We start from the raw sequence: 13,315 nt of genomic DNA, 5'->3' as shown, positions 1-13,315 counted from the left end.
CATCCTCAAACCCAAGATCATTTTACTGCATGAGGCAGCAATTCAGCTCCCAAGTTTTCACTCACTCAAGTGAACTGAAGTTATATTCCCATAAAGACTTGCATGCATGTATTTCCAAAGGCTGCATTCACAATTCTGAGAAGCCACAAATAGCATAACCATCCCTGAGAACCACACGGATTAGCATACTACGATGCACCCAGTAACACAGAATGCTAGGCCACAGCAAGAAGTAATGAACTATCGCGAAACAAAGCAAGAGAGTGAAATTAGGCCCACCTGTCCTAAGAACAAGACGTCAGTTTCAAGAGTCTGTTACATGTTACATGGACACACTGATAGGAAATGCTAGGTTTTATATAGAGGTAAGGGAAGCGGGCATGAAGAGATAAAAGGGCTATCTCAGGGGCAGGGCAAGGGAAGCTGAGGGGATGGTGCGGGGAGAAGAGGAAAGGCTGGCTCTGTGTCTTCTGAAGCACGTGAGAGCTGCTGAGGCTGAGAGCAGATAAGAACCTGTGGGCAGCAGCAGAGACCAGCATGCAGCAGCGCCTCACTGCTGAGCGCCCTAGAGTAGCACACACAGTCCGTAAGTCACCTTGATAGAGTTGTCCCGGAGGCCGCTGATGATTTTGTCGTCGTCATACTGCAAGCAGTAGACGCCCTTACTGTTTTCAGAGCGGCACTGGATCCTCTGCAAGTTGTGTCTTCCACACCGCCAGTTTGACTCTATGGTCTGGAGAAAGGAGGCAAGAGGTGGGTTTTTTGAGTCAACTATTCTGTTAGGTTTCACAATCTTGTCTTGCTTCCAGAAGCAAAACACCAGAGACCCCAATTTCGCTCTTTCCTAATGAAACACTGGCCAGCAAAGTTTCTTGTCAAACCTTCCTTCCCTGCCTACTGGCAGCCGTCATGGGATTTTCAGTGAGTTCTGGGTTTGATCTGAAACAGCCTAGACAGAATTCAGTACCTTTAAAGAACATCACTCGCCCTCCCAAAATACAAATATATAGTAACTAACTCACTGTGTCACTCCCTAGTGCCAATTAAGATACTTGGCAAAAGACTGCCCCATTAGGAAGCACTGTACTAACAACCCACACATCTAACTGAAGGCACTGTGCTAGTGCCTGCCAACTACATAGACAACTGTACTGTCATTTTTAAGCTCCTGCCAGACTGAAACCACTTGAAATAAGAATGGAATACTTTGCCTGGTGTGGTGCATGCCTTTAATGCCAGCAGAGGCAGGAGGACCTCAGTTTAAGGTCAGCCTGGTATACAGAACAAGTTCCAGGACAGCCAAGACTACCCAGAGAAACGCTGGGTTTGGGGTGTCCAAGCGCTCCTCATCATGCGCTGTTTAATGGGCTGTTAGCGTACCCCAGTCCTGGGGGCAAAAGATGAACAGGATGCATGCTGCATTCCAGGGAGGTATCGAGCCAGCTGTGAGGGCAAACACTTGGAATCCAGGACTCGGGAAGCTGAGGCACAAGATGTCAAGTTCAAGGCCCACACACACTTGCTCTTCACCTTTAATGGTTAGGCTTAACTTTTATTCTTGGCCTTAAAATGCAAAAGCAATACACATTCAACAGAAACTGTATTTTGAATAGTGATCCTTTCCCTGGCTTGCCACTTGGATGCTGGATGACAGTGCAATGTATTACTGAGGTGGGCTGCTCAGCGGGCTACATATGTCATGTAACATCTCAGTTTACACTATTTTCAGCTTGCCATGGGTTTATCGGCTGTAACCTCATAGTACACTAAGGAACATCTAGACTTTGGGCTAAATTCACTTGGCTAAAGATTAAGCCTATAATCTTGGTAGGATTTCTCATTGTTTTTATAAATAAGGATTTATAGAATCCTTGTATAAGTAAGGAAACAGTTTAATCTGCCTAAGTCTGCAAAAATAGTAACTGGACTAGCTAGAAATCATACTCAGTCCTAATCAGCCAGGATTCTGCTAGGAATATATTCTCCGGTGTAAAGGATAGTCCCAGCTCTTAGGCAGAGAACACAGAACCCAAACATACCATAAACATTGAGGGATTTTTGTGGTTTTGTTGTTGTTTTCAAGACAGGGTTTCTCTGTGTAGCTCTGGCTGTCCTGGAACTAGACTAGGCTAGCCCCAAAATCCACCTGCCTCTGCCTCCCAAGTGCTGGGATTAAAGGTGTGCACCACATCCGGTTCAATATAAATGTTATATAAATGGTTGTAATACTAAAATATTTAAGGAATCACAACCAAAGAGGGTAAAAAAATCTTGCACATGTTAAGTACAAATGCAATTTTTCTACTTCTTTCCCATTATAACAGGTGCCTCTGTGGAGCACAGTTACATGCAGGACCAGCTGTATTTCTAGCCAGTTCATCATCTTACACTGAGGCAAAAATCAATGCCCACATTTTTATAGAGAAAGAAATGGAGCACTGGAGCCACTAATACATATATTGATACATGTATACTTGAAAGGGCAAGTGTCTGTCATTTGTCACCCTCACACTCAGCAAGGGCCCCAGGAATATCTGAGCCAGCACTCAACCAGCAGGACAGCATGTTCAAGCCCTGGAGACAACAACAGACTGGAGAAGCCCTCTGCCCACCTGCTACCATCAGGACATCTTCGGCCAGGCATTGTCTCTGTCAAAACTGGGCAAACTAAGTCACCCCACCTGCAAACATCTCTCAAGACAGGTCTCTCCAGAGCATAAAAACTTATTCAAACAAACCAACTGTTTAGACGCATTCAGAGAAACAGTGTATTGTTGGATGGTGACTGGGCCATCTCTGCATGCTAAACATTCCAGGGAAATGCTGACTTAGGAAGCCACATCTATGGGTAAGGAGTCTATTCCTAGCCTAACAGTGACCTTGAGTAGTAGTCACCCATGTTCAGGTGCCAGCCATCCTTCGAGAGGAACAAGACTTGATAGAGAGTGTGTGATTCCATCTGAAGCCAAAGCATCGAATACAAAGCATGCCTCCTTATAGACTAGACATTGCTTTAAAACTGCATGGCTACCTTTGGGCTTTAAAGTGTGGGTCTAAGGTGTGCTTTCCTGTGCATTTCAATGAACAGAAAAGGCACGTTTACATCTCATGAGAGTTTGAAGGAAGAAAAATGCTTTTCATTCAAACAGAGGAAACAAGAGGATTTCTTATACACTTTCCTACCACTCTTCAAGGTATTTTCTCGAACAGAGTGAGCCAGCCATAACCTTCAACTGTACCTAACACACAGAGGAAACAACAGAATGGATGAGGGAGAGGAGACAAGATGATACCACATGGCCGCCGATGGTGGCAAAATCACTCCCTGAAACACCTCGGCAAAGAACAGTCCAATATGAAAGCTGAGTTGTCCGCTGTGAGAGGACGGGTCTTTACATTAGTGCCACTAGATATCCCATGTTCCCTCTAAGTCAAAAGGGAGTCAGTGTATGGCTGAGTTTCTCCATGCACACAAGATTCCTAACTTTCTAAGATACTTTTAAATTTTAAGGAAAAGTTTAGAAGACTCTTGGTGAGTCACACTGGGAAGTCCCCAGTTAGGGCAGGTTTTTATATCTTTAGGTTCTTGAATCCAGGGTAAGTATAGCGCACTGGAACCCAACAGGAAGTCTCTGACAGCCGTGCAGCCACCAAAGGCACTCCTGAGACTGTCACTCTGCAGTTCTCCAGGCCACCCACACACAAAGCAGCACTTGCTGATGACTGTGCCTACCAAGAGCACTACCACCATGTCTGACCACCTCAACTTTCACTCCAATTCTTTTAAATCAGGCTTTCACAAAAACTAGACCTTCACGCCTGGCAGGCAGCCTTGCCAGTGGTACAGACTGAACAGCAGCTTCCACCTCTGGGAAGCAGATCAGTAGAATCTGTTCCCTAACTACCAAGGGACCACGTAAGATAAAGCATGTGCTCATCACCACGTATCAGGAATGCTGCCAAAAGCAGTGTGCTGTTTTTAAAAAGGAGGGGTCTCTTCAAATCGCAGGAATGGCTTTGTTGGTCTAGGCTGCTATCCATCGCTGGTGGCCTGCATTTTGTAGTAGGCCCAGCAAGGTGCTCAGTCTTCCAATGGAACCCAGCTCTAATCTGACTGCAGCAGCAGCAGTAAGGCCAGTCACACGCAGGTGCCCTCGCCAATGCCTGCTCTACCATGAGCCATCAGGTGGTAACAGCTACTGTACAAGAGTATTTCATGTGTTAGAGAACTTGTAAAATCCCCTTACCCTGCGCAAAATTTCAAAATACTGGGAAAGTAGCCATGATATACAGAGTACACAGCGGCATTTAAATTGGCAATAGAGTGAAAACAGATGTCTGGGTATAGAGGAATAACATTATTTTTAGAAGCCTAAACATAACTGGGTGGGTGGGCAAGCTTCAGCATTTTCTAGTCGGGACAATGTTAATATCAAACTTGCAAACCACAAAAAAGCTTTCCATTTTCCCTGAATGAAATGTGGTTTATTAAAAGGTGTGATACAACACATCGTCATTTTCCCCACGGTCAGCTCCAAAGAGAGTACTTCAAAGCCACTTACCCAGTAAATATAAAGAGTCACTACTCTAGAATGGCAGAAAAGACAAATCCAAAAGAAAAATCAAGTTCAGGACACTAGCATGTTGGCTTGGGAGTGCAGGGTGGGGAGAGTCTGAGGAGTCAGGATCCCAGTTCTGGGAGTTAGGTTCAGCCAAGTACCTTGCTGTGCACAGTGCACTCGCTGCCTTGAAAACAGCATTGACAAGGGCTCTAGATAGTACAGGAGGGTGTGGCTGCCTCTTGGCAGGACAAGCCTCAGGTTTGCCAGTAGAGGTCCTCAGACATCTGTGTGGCAAGGACACCCAGGAAAGCGGGGCCTTGGCAGAAAGGGAAGAATGTGAATTGTCCCCCGCAGACTCCGACTCTCACTCCCCGTTTTCTGACCAGCAAGAGCTAGCCACACAAAGCCAGGCTGTCTATTTATTATTAAAATACAGCCAATTTCTGGTGGCTTCACGCGTAAGGCAAAATTCAGAGGGGACCATTTTCCTCTACGCTCATGAGAACCCAAGCTGAGAGTGGATGTATTTCAGGAGTCAGCCAACTGTCAAGACAGAGGAGAGGAAAGCAAAAGTAGTACCAAGGAAGTGCCCGCTCTGTGGAGTGTAGGGGAAAGAACAGGCAGGGGAGACCTGAGTACTCGCCTGACAGTCTCGTGTTCCTTTACCTTTTGGGCAGTGTGCTACCTTTCCATGCTACCTTCTCCCTAGCAGAACTAAAAGCAAGGCAAAGGGTCTCATCCCAACAGCCAAGGTGATGACTCTCCACACACTCAGCAGAAGAGAAGTCCACAAGAATAAATATGCCTTTCTCCTTCACTTCCTGGACTGTCTACTTTGGAAACAGCAAACAACTAACTGTAAGCCTGAGGCTAGACAGACCTCAGCTAAAAGCCTACTTCTATGTAACATATTCTAACATTTCTTTTTGTCTCAATTTCCCTTTTTACATGATATATGGTAAACGATATTATACGGTATGATGCATGCTATGGACCCTGTAATATTATTGCAATTATCTACGTAGCTCCCCCAGAACAGTTCATGGTAGATCACAGGGCACAATCATAGTGCCCTGCAGGTAAAGCACTCACAGCAGGCATTGTGGACATCTGTGTGCCTCACATTCTGATCTATGGCTCACAAAAGAGAAGAACTTCCACACACATATCTGCCCTGACAGAACACAGCACACTCTATTCAGAGGTGGTGCCACTGATCCATGCTGCAAGCGTTGTATGAAGGGCCAGAGAGTACATGGTTGGCTGTGGGCTCTACCACTCAGTAACTATGTATGTAGAGTGTGTGGATAGCTGTGCACTCACTGCGCACACAAGAACACGTGGTTGACTGTGGACTATACCACTCCCTGTGATCCAGGGTAAGAGTTTACCTTGTCAGCTCATGATTCTTAATGCTCAACATGGATTTGACCTACTTTTCAGGATCTCTAGGTTACTGAATGAGGAAATATGCTATAAAATTCTAAACAAAGTATCTGGTATTTATAAGTGCTCTTATTAGTGATGCACTGTTTCTGTCACTATTACTATTAGTGAGTACACCAAAGCATAATCGTCATCCCTCATATTAAGAAACTTAGCTACAAAAATCTGAGGAAACTCTTGTGGGCAGGCAGTGGGTTTTCCCAAACCACACTTTAAGAGCCACTGGGAAGACCACCCTGATGCAGAGGCTTTGTGTTGAACAGCATTTCCCAGCGGTTCCATTTCCCATCACATCTGCCCCCTTTGCTAGCTCAAAAGTATTATTTCAGCCTGAGGAAATGGCTGTGCTAAGTACTGTCTTACTGTCAATTAGAACAGCAGTCATGGCAACTAAATAAAATAATTTACATCACCAAACCTCAATCTGATAAAGGTTCTCCAGAGTTCCTGTTTATTAATGGCTAGCTTTAAACAACATCCCCTCAAAAGGAATGCCTTCTTGGGACCACTCAGGAAAGTCAGTCTCTATCAACAGCTACCCCCTGCCAAAAGGCACTTCCAAGATATGTATATCCACAGCGTCATGCGCCAACCTAGAGCAGGCCCCGCCCTCCTGCAATGCGCAAACACTAGCCCATGATGCCTGTCCATTTATGTCACCCACTAAGCAATGCAGGACATTAGTACAACTTTTGAACAACAAGTCAATTGATTCTTAAACTTTGTGACAATAGTTTAAAACTATTGAGCCTTGCCTAAAAGGTTAGCTTTCAGTGTTTTAGAGCGCATACACTCGAGACAAAAGCTCCTCTTTTAAATAATGACATCTAGTCAGCCACAGACGTACGAGTACTAGGATGGGTCCACCAGCTCACATCTGCCTGAGAAGGGGCTCGGGACGAGCTACACAAAGACACATGCTTCTCCATTAACGAATTCTGGCACAATAATGCTTACACTCCACACCTGGGAAAGAGGATGACCTCACATTTTGGAAACTGGCTCTCGGAGATACAGACAGCATTAGCCAGCGAAAGGTAAACTTTTTTGCCAAAGAGAAAACAGTGAAGTAACCAAGAACAGGCGAGGACACACGTGAAAGAGTTAATGACAGCGTACCTGTGCCTGTGTTTCCTGGTTCAAGGAAAGGGCTAAATAGCTAAACCGACAGAGCAGAGCACAGCAGCAGGACGGTGCACTGCTAACTGTCCTGAGCGCGTGCACAGAGCTCTGCTGGTTGTCGAGTCACTCCACAGCTCCACAATGGCCCCAAAGCATGGCCTGCTTCACGATACCTCAGAATAACCTGAGCCATTTTTACGAAAAATTATGCAAGACTTAAGACAGAAGACTACAAACATGCCTTCTACAAAGATGGCCAAAAATATAAAAGTATGTTTACCTAAAAAAACCAGGCCTCGGATTGTGAAAAGCTTATCAAATTAGAGTACAGTTTATCCTGGATTAAGGTTTTAATTAACTAGCAGCCTTATAGAAGCATTGCATGTTTTAGGAAAAGTTGTATTTCTATAAAAAGGCATCATCAGGTTTAAAGAACAGATACAGATTACACATTGTGATATTTATTTCCAAAACTCAACTTTTAAAAATTATGACTTCCGTGATTTAGGACAAAAGGACTTTTAAAACAATATAAAGAACAAGAGCCCAGAGAGTGCAAAACAATTAGGTGAAATAGTTACCTCTATGTCCTGGATAATCTTTGGGTACAATGATCTGTAAAATGAGTTGGGGGGGCCATCTGTAGGTCTGTTTTTAAACAGGTACTGATCCCTGGCAAGTGAAAACAAACAGATGTTACATTTTTGCACATAAAGAAGGGCTTTTCTGTAAGCGCGCTCACAAGAACAGCCCATGTTTCATGTCTTTGCTTGCACTGAATGCTAACAGTTCAAAAGCAGGGCTTCTGACAGACTGCAGTCTCCGTGGCAGACAGCTTAGTTCTGGCATGACACTGGTCTTTTGTTTTCTAAGTACTGTCACACAAATAATTAAGCTCTCATCCTAGAGCTATCTTTTTTCTATACATAAATTTTATTAGTAAACACTTGCAAATAAAAAACAGGACACGTTGAAATGAACCAGTCACAAAGTCTATACATTTTAATGAACCTCTAAAAAAAAATTTAGAATAGACATTCTGAAGCTGTGGACCTTCACACTGGATATTTACACTTTTCACTATCAAACATATTTTTATGTTCTTATCCACTAGAAAAATGAAATTTTCATGGCAGAGTTAGAGTCAGGAAACCAATTAGCTTCTCCCCTCATCATTCTGCATGCCCACTAGCTGCACTTCTCCATCCCTAGTACTTATTCCTCCCTGTTCTATGTGCTGTGCTGCACCCACACAGGATCACTAAACTTCCTCCCATAAAGAAAATGCAGCCTCGCCCTCCATTGTCCTCCCAGCCTTGTGTCCCGTCTATAACTTTCTCTATGCTGACTGAGCAGGGCCACTGACTATGCAGAACTATTGAACTTCATTTAAGCTCACGAGCTTTCCTAAAAGTCCTGGGCTGTGTTTCCATTCTTCCCCATGAGCAGTAATAAATGGAGAAATGACAGACTCAGCCTGGGACACAGCTCAGTGGCAAAGCAGCTGCCCACCCTGAATGCACCCCCAGGCTCAATCCCCAGCAATCACAAAAACAAGTAAATAACATTACTAGGTGCTCACATTTTCCTTAAAAACTGCTTTGTGTATGGAGGTTGAGTTTGCATGTATGTTTGTGCACCAGGTGTGTGCCTGGTGCCCATGGAAGCCAGAAGAGGGCATCAGGTCCTCTAGAAATGGAGCACCAAGTAGCTGAGAGCTTCCAACTAGGTGCTGGAACTAAACCAAGGTCCTCTGAAAAAGCAGCCAGTGTTCTTAACCATCACTGCAGTCCCAGCTCTCATACTTCTTTTTCTTATCTTTTTGTGATGGGATCATGCTTAACTTTTGAAAAAGTTTAAAAAGATGAATGGTATTCAAAACTTTATAATAACAAAAATCTACCAGAAGGGGAAATTCTAAGAGCTTTAACCAGTCTGACCAATCATTTTTCCTCCTTGTTTAAACAGACTGATACATTCACAAATATAACTGCCTTGAATAATCAAGCTGACGGGACACCAAGGAACCCTTCCTAAACAAGCCCCCCGTACTCACCAGCCTCTTCTCTCGGAGAGCCCCTTCCAGAGGGGGTCGGTGCGCACCATCCTCTCGATGAGCTTCTTCCAGAGCATCCCTTCTGAGATCACTCGCTGCCATTCTTTGCACACCAGCTCTGCTGCGCACAGGGACCGGGCATCCAGGTAGGAAAGAATATTTTCTGCTATATGATCTAAGCCTTGCTCTACAAAACAGAAAAGCAGTGGAAGAAATGGGGAGGGCTGTGGACACAGACTAGCCCTTTTTAAAAAGTAAGAAATGAGTAAGCCCTGATGAGGCAGGTGAAACCCCTAAGAGCAAGACATAGACAGGCTCATAAACAGGTGCATAAACAGCAGCTGTCCTTGGTACAAAAGCTGCCCTAGGACAGCTCTGTCTTTCTCAAAATTTTGAGACTCTTTTTTCCCACCAAACCTCACAGGCTAATAGTTCCCTAAAGTTACAGATGAGAATCAAGAGGGCAAAGCTCTTGGGCTATACTCTGTAGTGAAGCCAGATGGGACCTCAAGACTTCTTACTGCAAAACCTGTGCTTGTTGCTCATGTTCACGGTCTTTTACAATAAACTGCACTCCATCGTGAATTCTTGATAGCCACAGAGGCCAAAAGGGAAAACTGACCCATTTTTAAAGGCATTTAAAGAATTAAAAATGTTCATGGCAATCTTCTCGTCTCCCTCTGATGGAGAACTACTTTCTGTTCTGAGCAGATGGGCAAAAACCTTCAAAGGCAACAGCTGCATGCCTACTCACTTTGTGACTCTGAGGATTGAATTAAACAGTCCACTGAAGGTCAGCCACGAGCCTGCTGAATTTGTGACCCTGAGGAACCCACAGTGGAAGGAGATACCCAACTCCCAAAAGTTATTCCTGACCTCCAAAGGAGTCAGGAGTGCTGTAGCACGTGTGTGTACACGTACGCGCGCGCGCGCGCGCACACACACACACACACACACACACACACACACACACACACACACACACAAAATAAAAATGCAAGGGCCCTGGAAAGAAATTCATGCAAGTTCCAGCTGTGTTTGAGCTTTGCCACAGAAGATCGCAATGGGTAGCACTGTCACGGTCTGTTCTATTCCTTCCTGTAGTTCTAGGTATGTCTTCTGTAGCTACAGAAAATACAACTCATCCGCAGCACAAAACATTCAATTTCCACGTCCTAAGTTCACTGTGTACTGCTGGTTCTACGGCACAGACCAAACAATGCTTTTGAAGCCAGATGTGGTGAGGGTCCAGGCCTGATATTTCCGCTGAAGGAAGGACAAAAGGCTGGCTTTATAAACGGAGGTTACCTGCATGTCTCAGAATGACATGTTGCATGGCTGATGACAGTTTCCAGGCTTTCATATACTAATTCTATCCTGGACTAACTCTAAGGCCCATCTTCCACCCTGACATGGCACTATTGCTATCCTGTTACCAAAATTACCTTAGAGTCACATAATAAAAGACTGACCTCCTTCCCCTAATGGACATATCACAGCTGTCTCCTGAGATGGCTTCTCCCAATAGCTATTAAAAGAATTCCCTTTAACTCTGTGTTTGACCACCAGGAGGACAGAGTCAGCAGCACTTTATGCTTATCCTTACTATAATTCAACTTCAAAAGTTCCATGTGACCAGCCACTGCAGTCTCTAGAATGCTGGTCTTGGCATCCAGAAAGAGGGTATCCCTCAGCAGACCTGCATAATGAGCAAACAGATTGTCTTTACCCCCAGCTGAGAACACACACAGAAAATGGGTCAGAACCAAGGACAGCACCCAGGACAGTAGCTCTTCCCCTGCAGGCCATTACAGATGAGTCTGGTGATATTTAAGGGTCTTAACACTCAGCTGCCAGCTCTCTAAGTCGTCTAATTATATCTAGTCCAAATCTGTCCATTCAGTCCCCAGGGACGTCTGGAGAAGCTCTCATGAAGACACTGCCATCTTTAGAGCACTCTTCCAACCTTACTTTGGTAAGAGCACACAGAAGAGGAAGGAGCTGAATCTGGCTCACTTGCTCACTCACTCTCCCGCTGGTACCTACTAGCTTTGCAATCTTTCATTTGCAGGTTGGCACCAGTTGCTTTGGGTCCCTTCTTAACATATACAATCTATGCTCATTGGAGAAAAACAACAAAACACACATAACCAAATTAACTGCCAATTCTAAAACCCATATCCGAGAGATCTTCCAAATCCTGCATTTACCCTCTTGAGGATTACACCCCCTTCCTAATCTTTTCAGGTGCCAATTAGCTTTTTAATTAAGATAGACTAAAGAGTAGCATCCAATATAACAGCTGATATCCCACAAACACCTCCCGAGTTGTTAACCCCTCTCAGAGACTTGTCCCACAGTCTCCTTTGGGCACCATCAGGCAGGACTATGAGCCCAGGTGCACTGACACTCAGGCATTGCTCAGAACTCTCCAGTTCTGAACATCTGTCCCAGGCTCTGTTGCTACCTCACAAATGTACCTGCAGGATTTCTAAATTTATTCATACCTTTCTTGGCCACATCTTTTTCTTTCCATTACTGATTAAGGGCATTGTTCTTAGGGACAGGAAAGAACTAAGTTAAACAGGAGTGAAAATAGACCTATTTCTATTACCACTATGCCATCTACTTCAAATACACTATCCACTTATTTGTTGTAATTCCCCTCCAAATGGTTGGATACTTAGTCTTCGACTCTCTGGATTCCCTATCTGGTTAATCTGACATGATGTGAAACTCGGTGTTCTTGGAACCATTCTCCAAAGTTCAAATACCTTCAGTGAGCCACATGTTCAGGTGTCCTCTCCTACATCTTCTATGTGTAGTCACACAGATGGGCCTCTCTCTCCACATCACAGCTAAAACTATGGATTCAAATTTCATATGTCATAAGCTGAGTCTATGCTTATCCCAACTATAACTGCATTGAAATCATGCTTAATCACATTTCTCTAGCCACAAGGAAACACACTTAGCTCTTCTTGGCTGTCTCTAAATCTGGGGGCTCACTGGACTTCCTCCCACACAGGATATTAACAGTCACTCTACATGACTCCCGTGACTCCCTGACTGGACCTCCTATCATAAGCATGCCCTAACCAGTTCCCCTTTCAGACCCTCTATTTTTGGAGATGAAGCAAACAGCAAGGCAAGCATGCATCAGAAAGGCAGCTGCCTTTCCAAGTCTCGATGGCATGGTTCCCGTGACTTGTGAAGAACCAGAGGAACCGGCATTCAAACTGCCACCTCTGACAAGCCAGAGCCTGCAACCATGAGGTGCTAAAGCGTGTGCTGCACTGGAATTGGTTGGGGTCACTGACTTTGAAAAGCACAGCAACAAAACAGACCCTCAGACTTTCTACTGAATCAACCTCTGGAGGAGGCAGCCTAGGAAGTGCCACCTAATTCTAACACTTTAGGGACTTCTGGTTCATAGCAAGGGTACCGTGTGGTCTTGGATCTTTCCTCCTCACTGACTGCTCACAACTAAGCCACCAGTAAGTTTTTGTACAAGAAAATCCCTTAAATATTTTCCTCTTCCAAATGCCACCAGCTCATCTAAACTGCACCCTAGTGACATCTGAGGTTGGACTCCTTAGGCTTCCTTTAGTTGCTACCTTAAATTCCCATCCTCCTGACCGGAGGCAGCATGTTTCAGTCTTAAGGAAAATGCAATGGCCGTCACACCGGAGAGCGGGTTTACATTTTGTTTCAGTCGATTGCTATACGAGTGGCCATAAGCAAACATGTTATCCTTTTAGATATCAACAGTCCATAACACAGGCACAGGAGTTATCTCATACAGTCTGCAAAGCAACTCTGCAAGAGAAGTGTTCTAACTATCCACGTTCTACAGGGGAGGAATCTCTCAAGCCCAGCGGGAAGGCTAATGAGAGATAGAAAGGGCCAGATATGTAACAGGTATTCAATAAATGTCCTTAACCTCCCTCCCTCCAAATCTCCTTAGCTGATATGAATGCTCAAGGAGGCTGCCCCAGTCTTCACCCACAAAGAAAACAATGCCTATGTCTGCTGGGAAAACCAGCTAGCTTCCCTTCTATTAGTCTAAGCCCCACATTCCCAAATTGTCCTGAGAAGAGTAAGAATCAAGTGCTGTTTGGGCACCTTG

General features: G+C 44.6%; 1 protein-coding gene across 1 annotated transcript in view; it reads right to left on the bottom strand.

Annotated features, from left to right (window-relative positions):
- Fbxw11 (F-box and WD repeat domain containing 11) overlaps positions 1–13,315 on the bottom strand; it is a 100,299-nt gene that overhangs the window by 13,435 nt on the left and 73,549 nt on the right. The window contains exons 4-6 of the mRNA XM_051168066.1: positions 9,187–9,373; positions 7,712–7,802; positions 596–733 (exon numbers count right to left, since the gene is read on the bottom strand). Of these exons, the coding sequence (XP_051024023.1) occupies positions 596–733; positions 7,712–7,802; positions 9,187–9,373 (416 nt within the window). The remainder of the gene's footprint in view (positions 1–595; positions 734–7,711; positions 7,803–9,186; positions 9,374–13,315) is intronic.

This window comes from Acomys russatus, chromosome 25, assembly GCF_903995435.1.
Source record: "Acomys russatus chromosome 25, mAcoRus1.1, whole genome shotgun sequence".
In the NCBI taxonomy this organism is placed as follows: Eukaryota; Metazoa; Chordata; class Mammalia; order Rodentia; family Muridae; genus Acomys; species Acomys russatus.
This window is presented reverse-complemented; position numbering and strand designations above follow the sequence as displayed.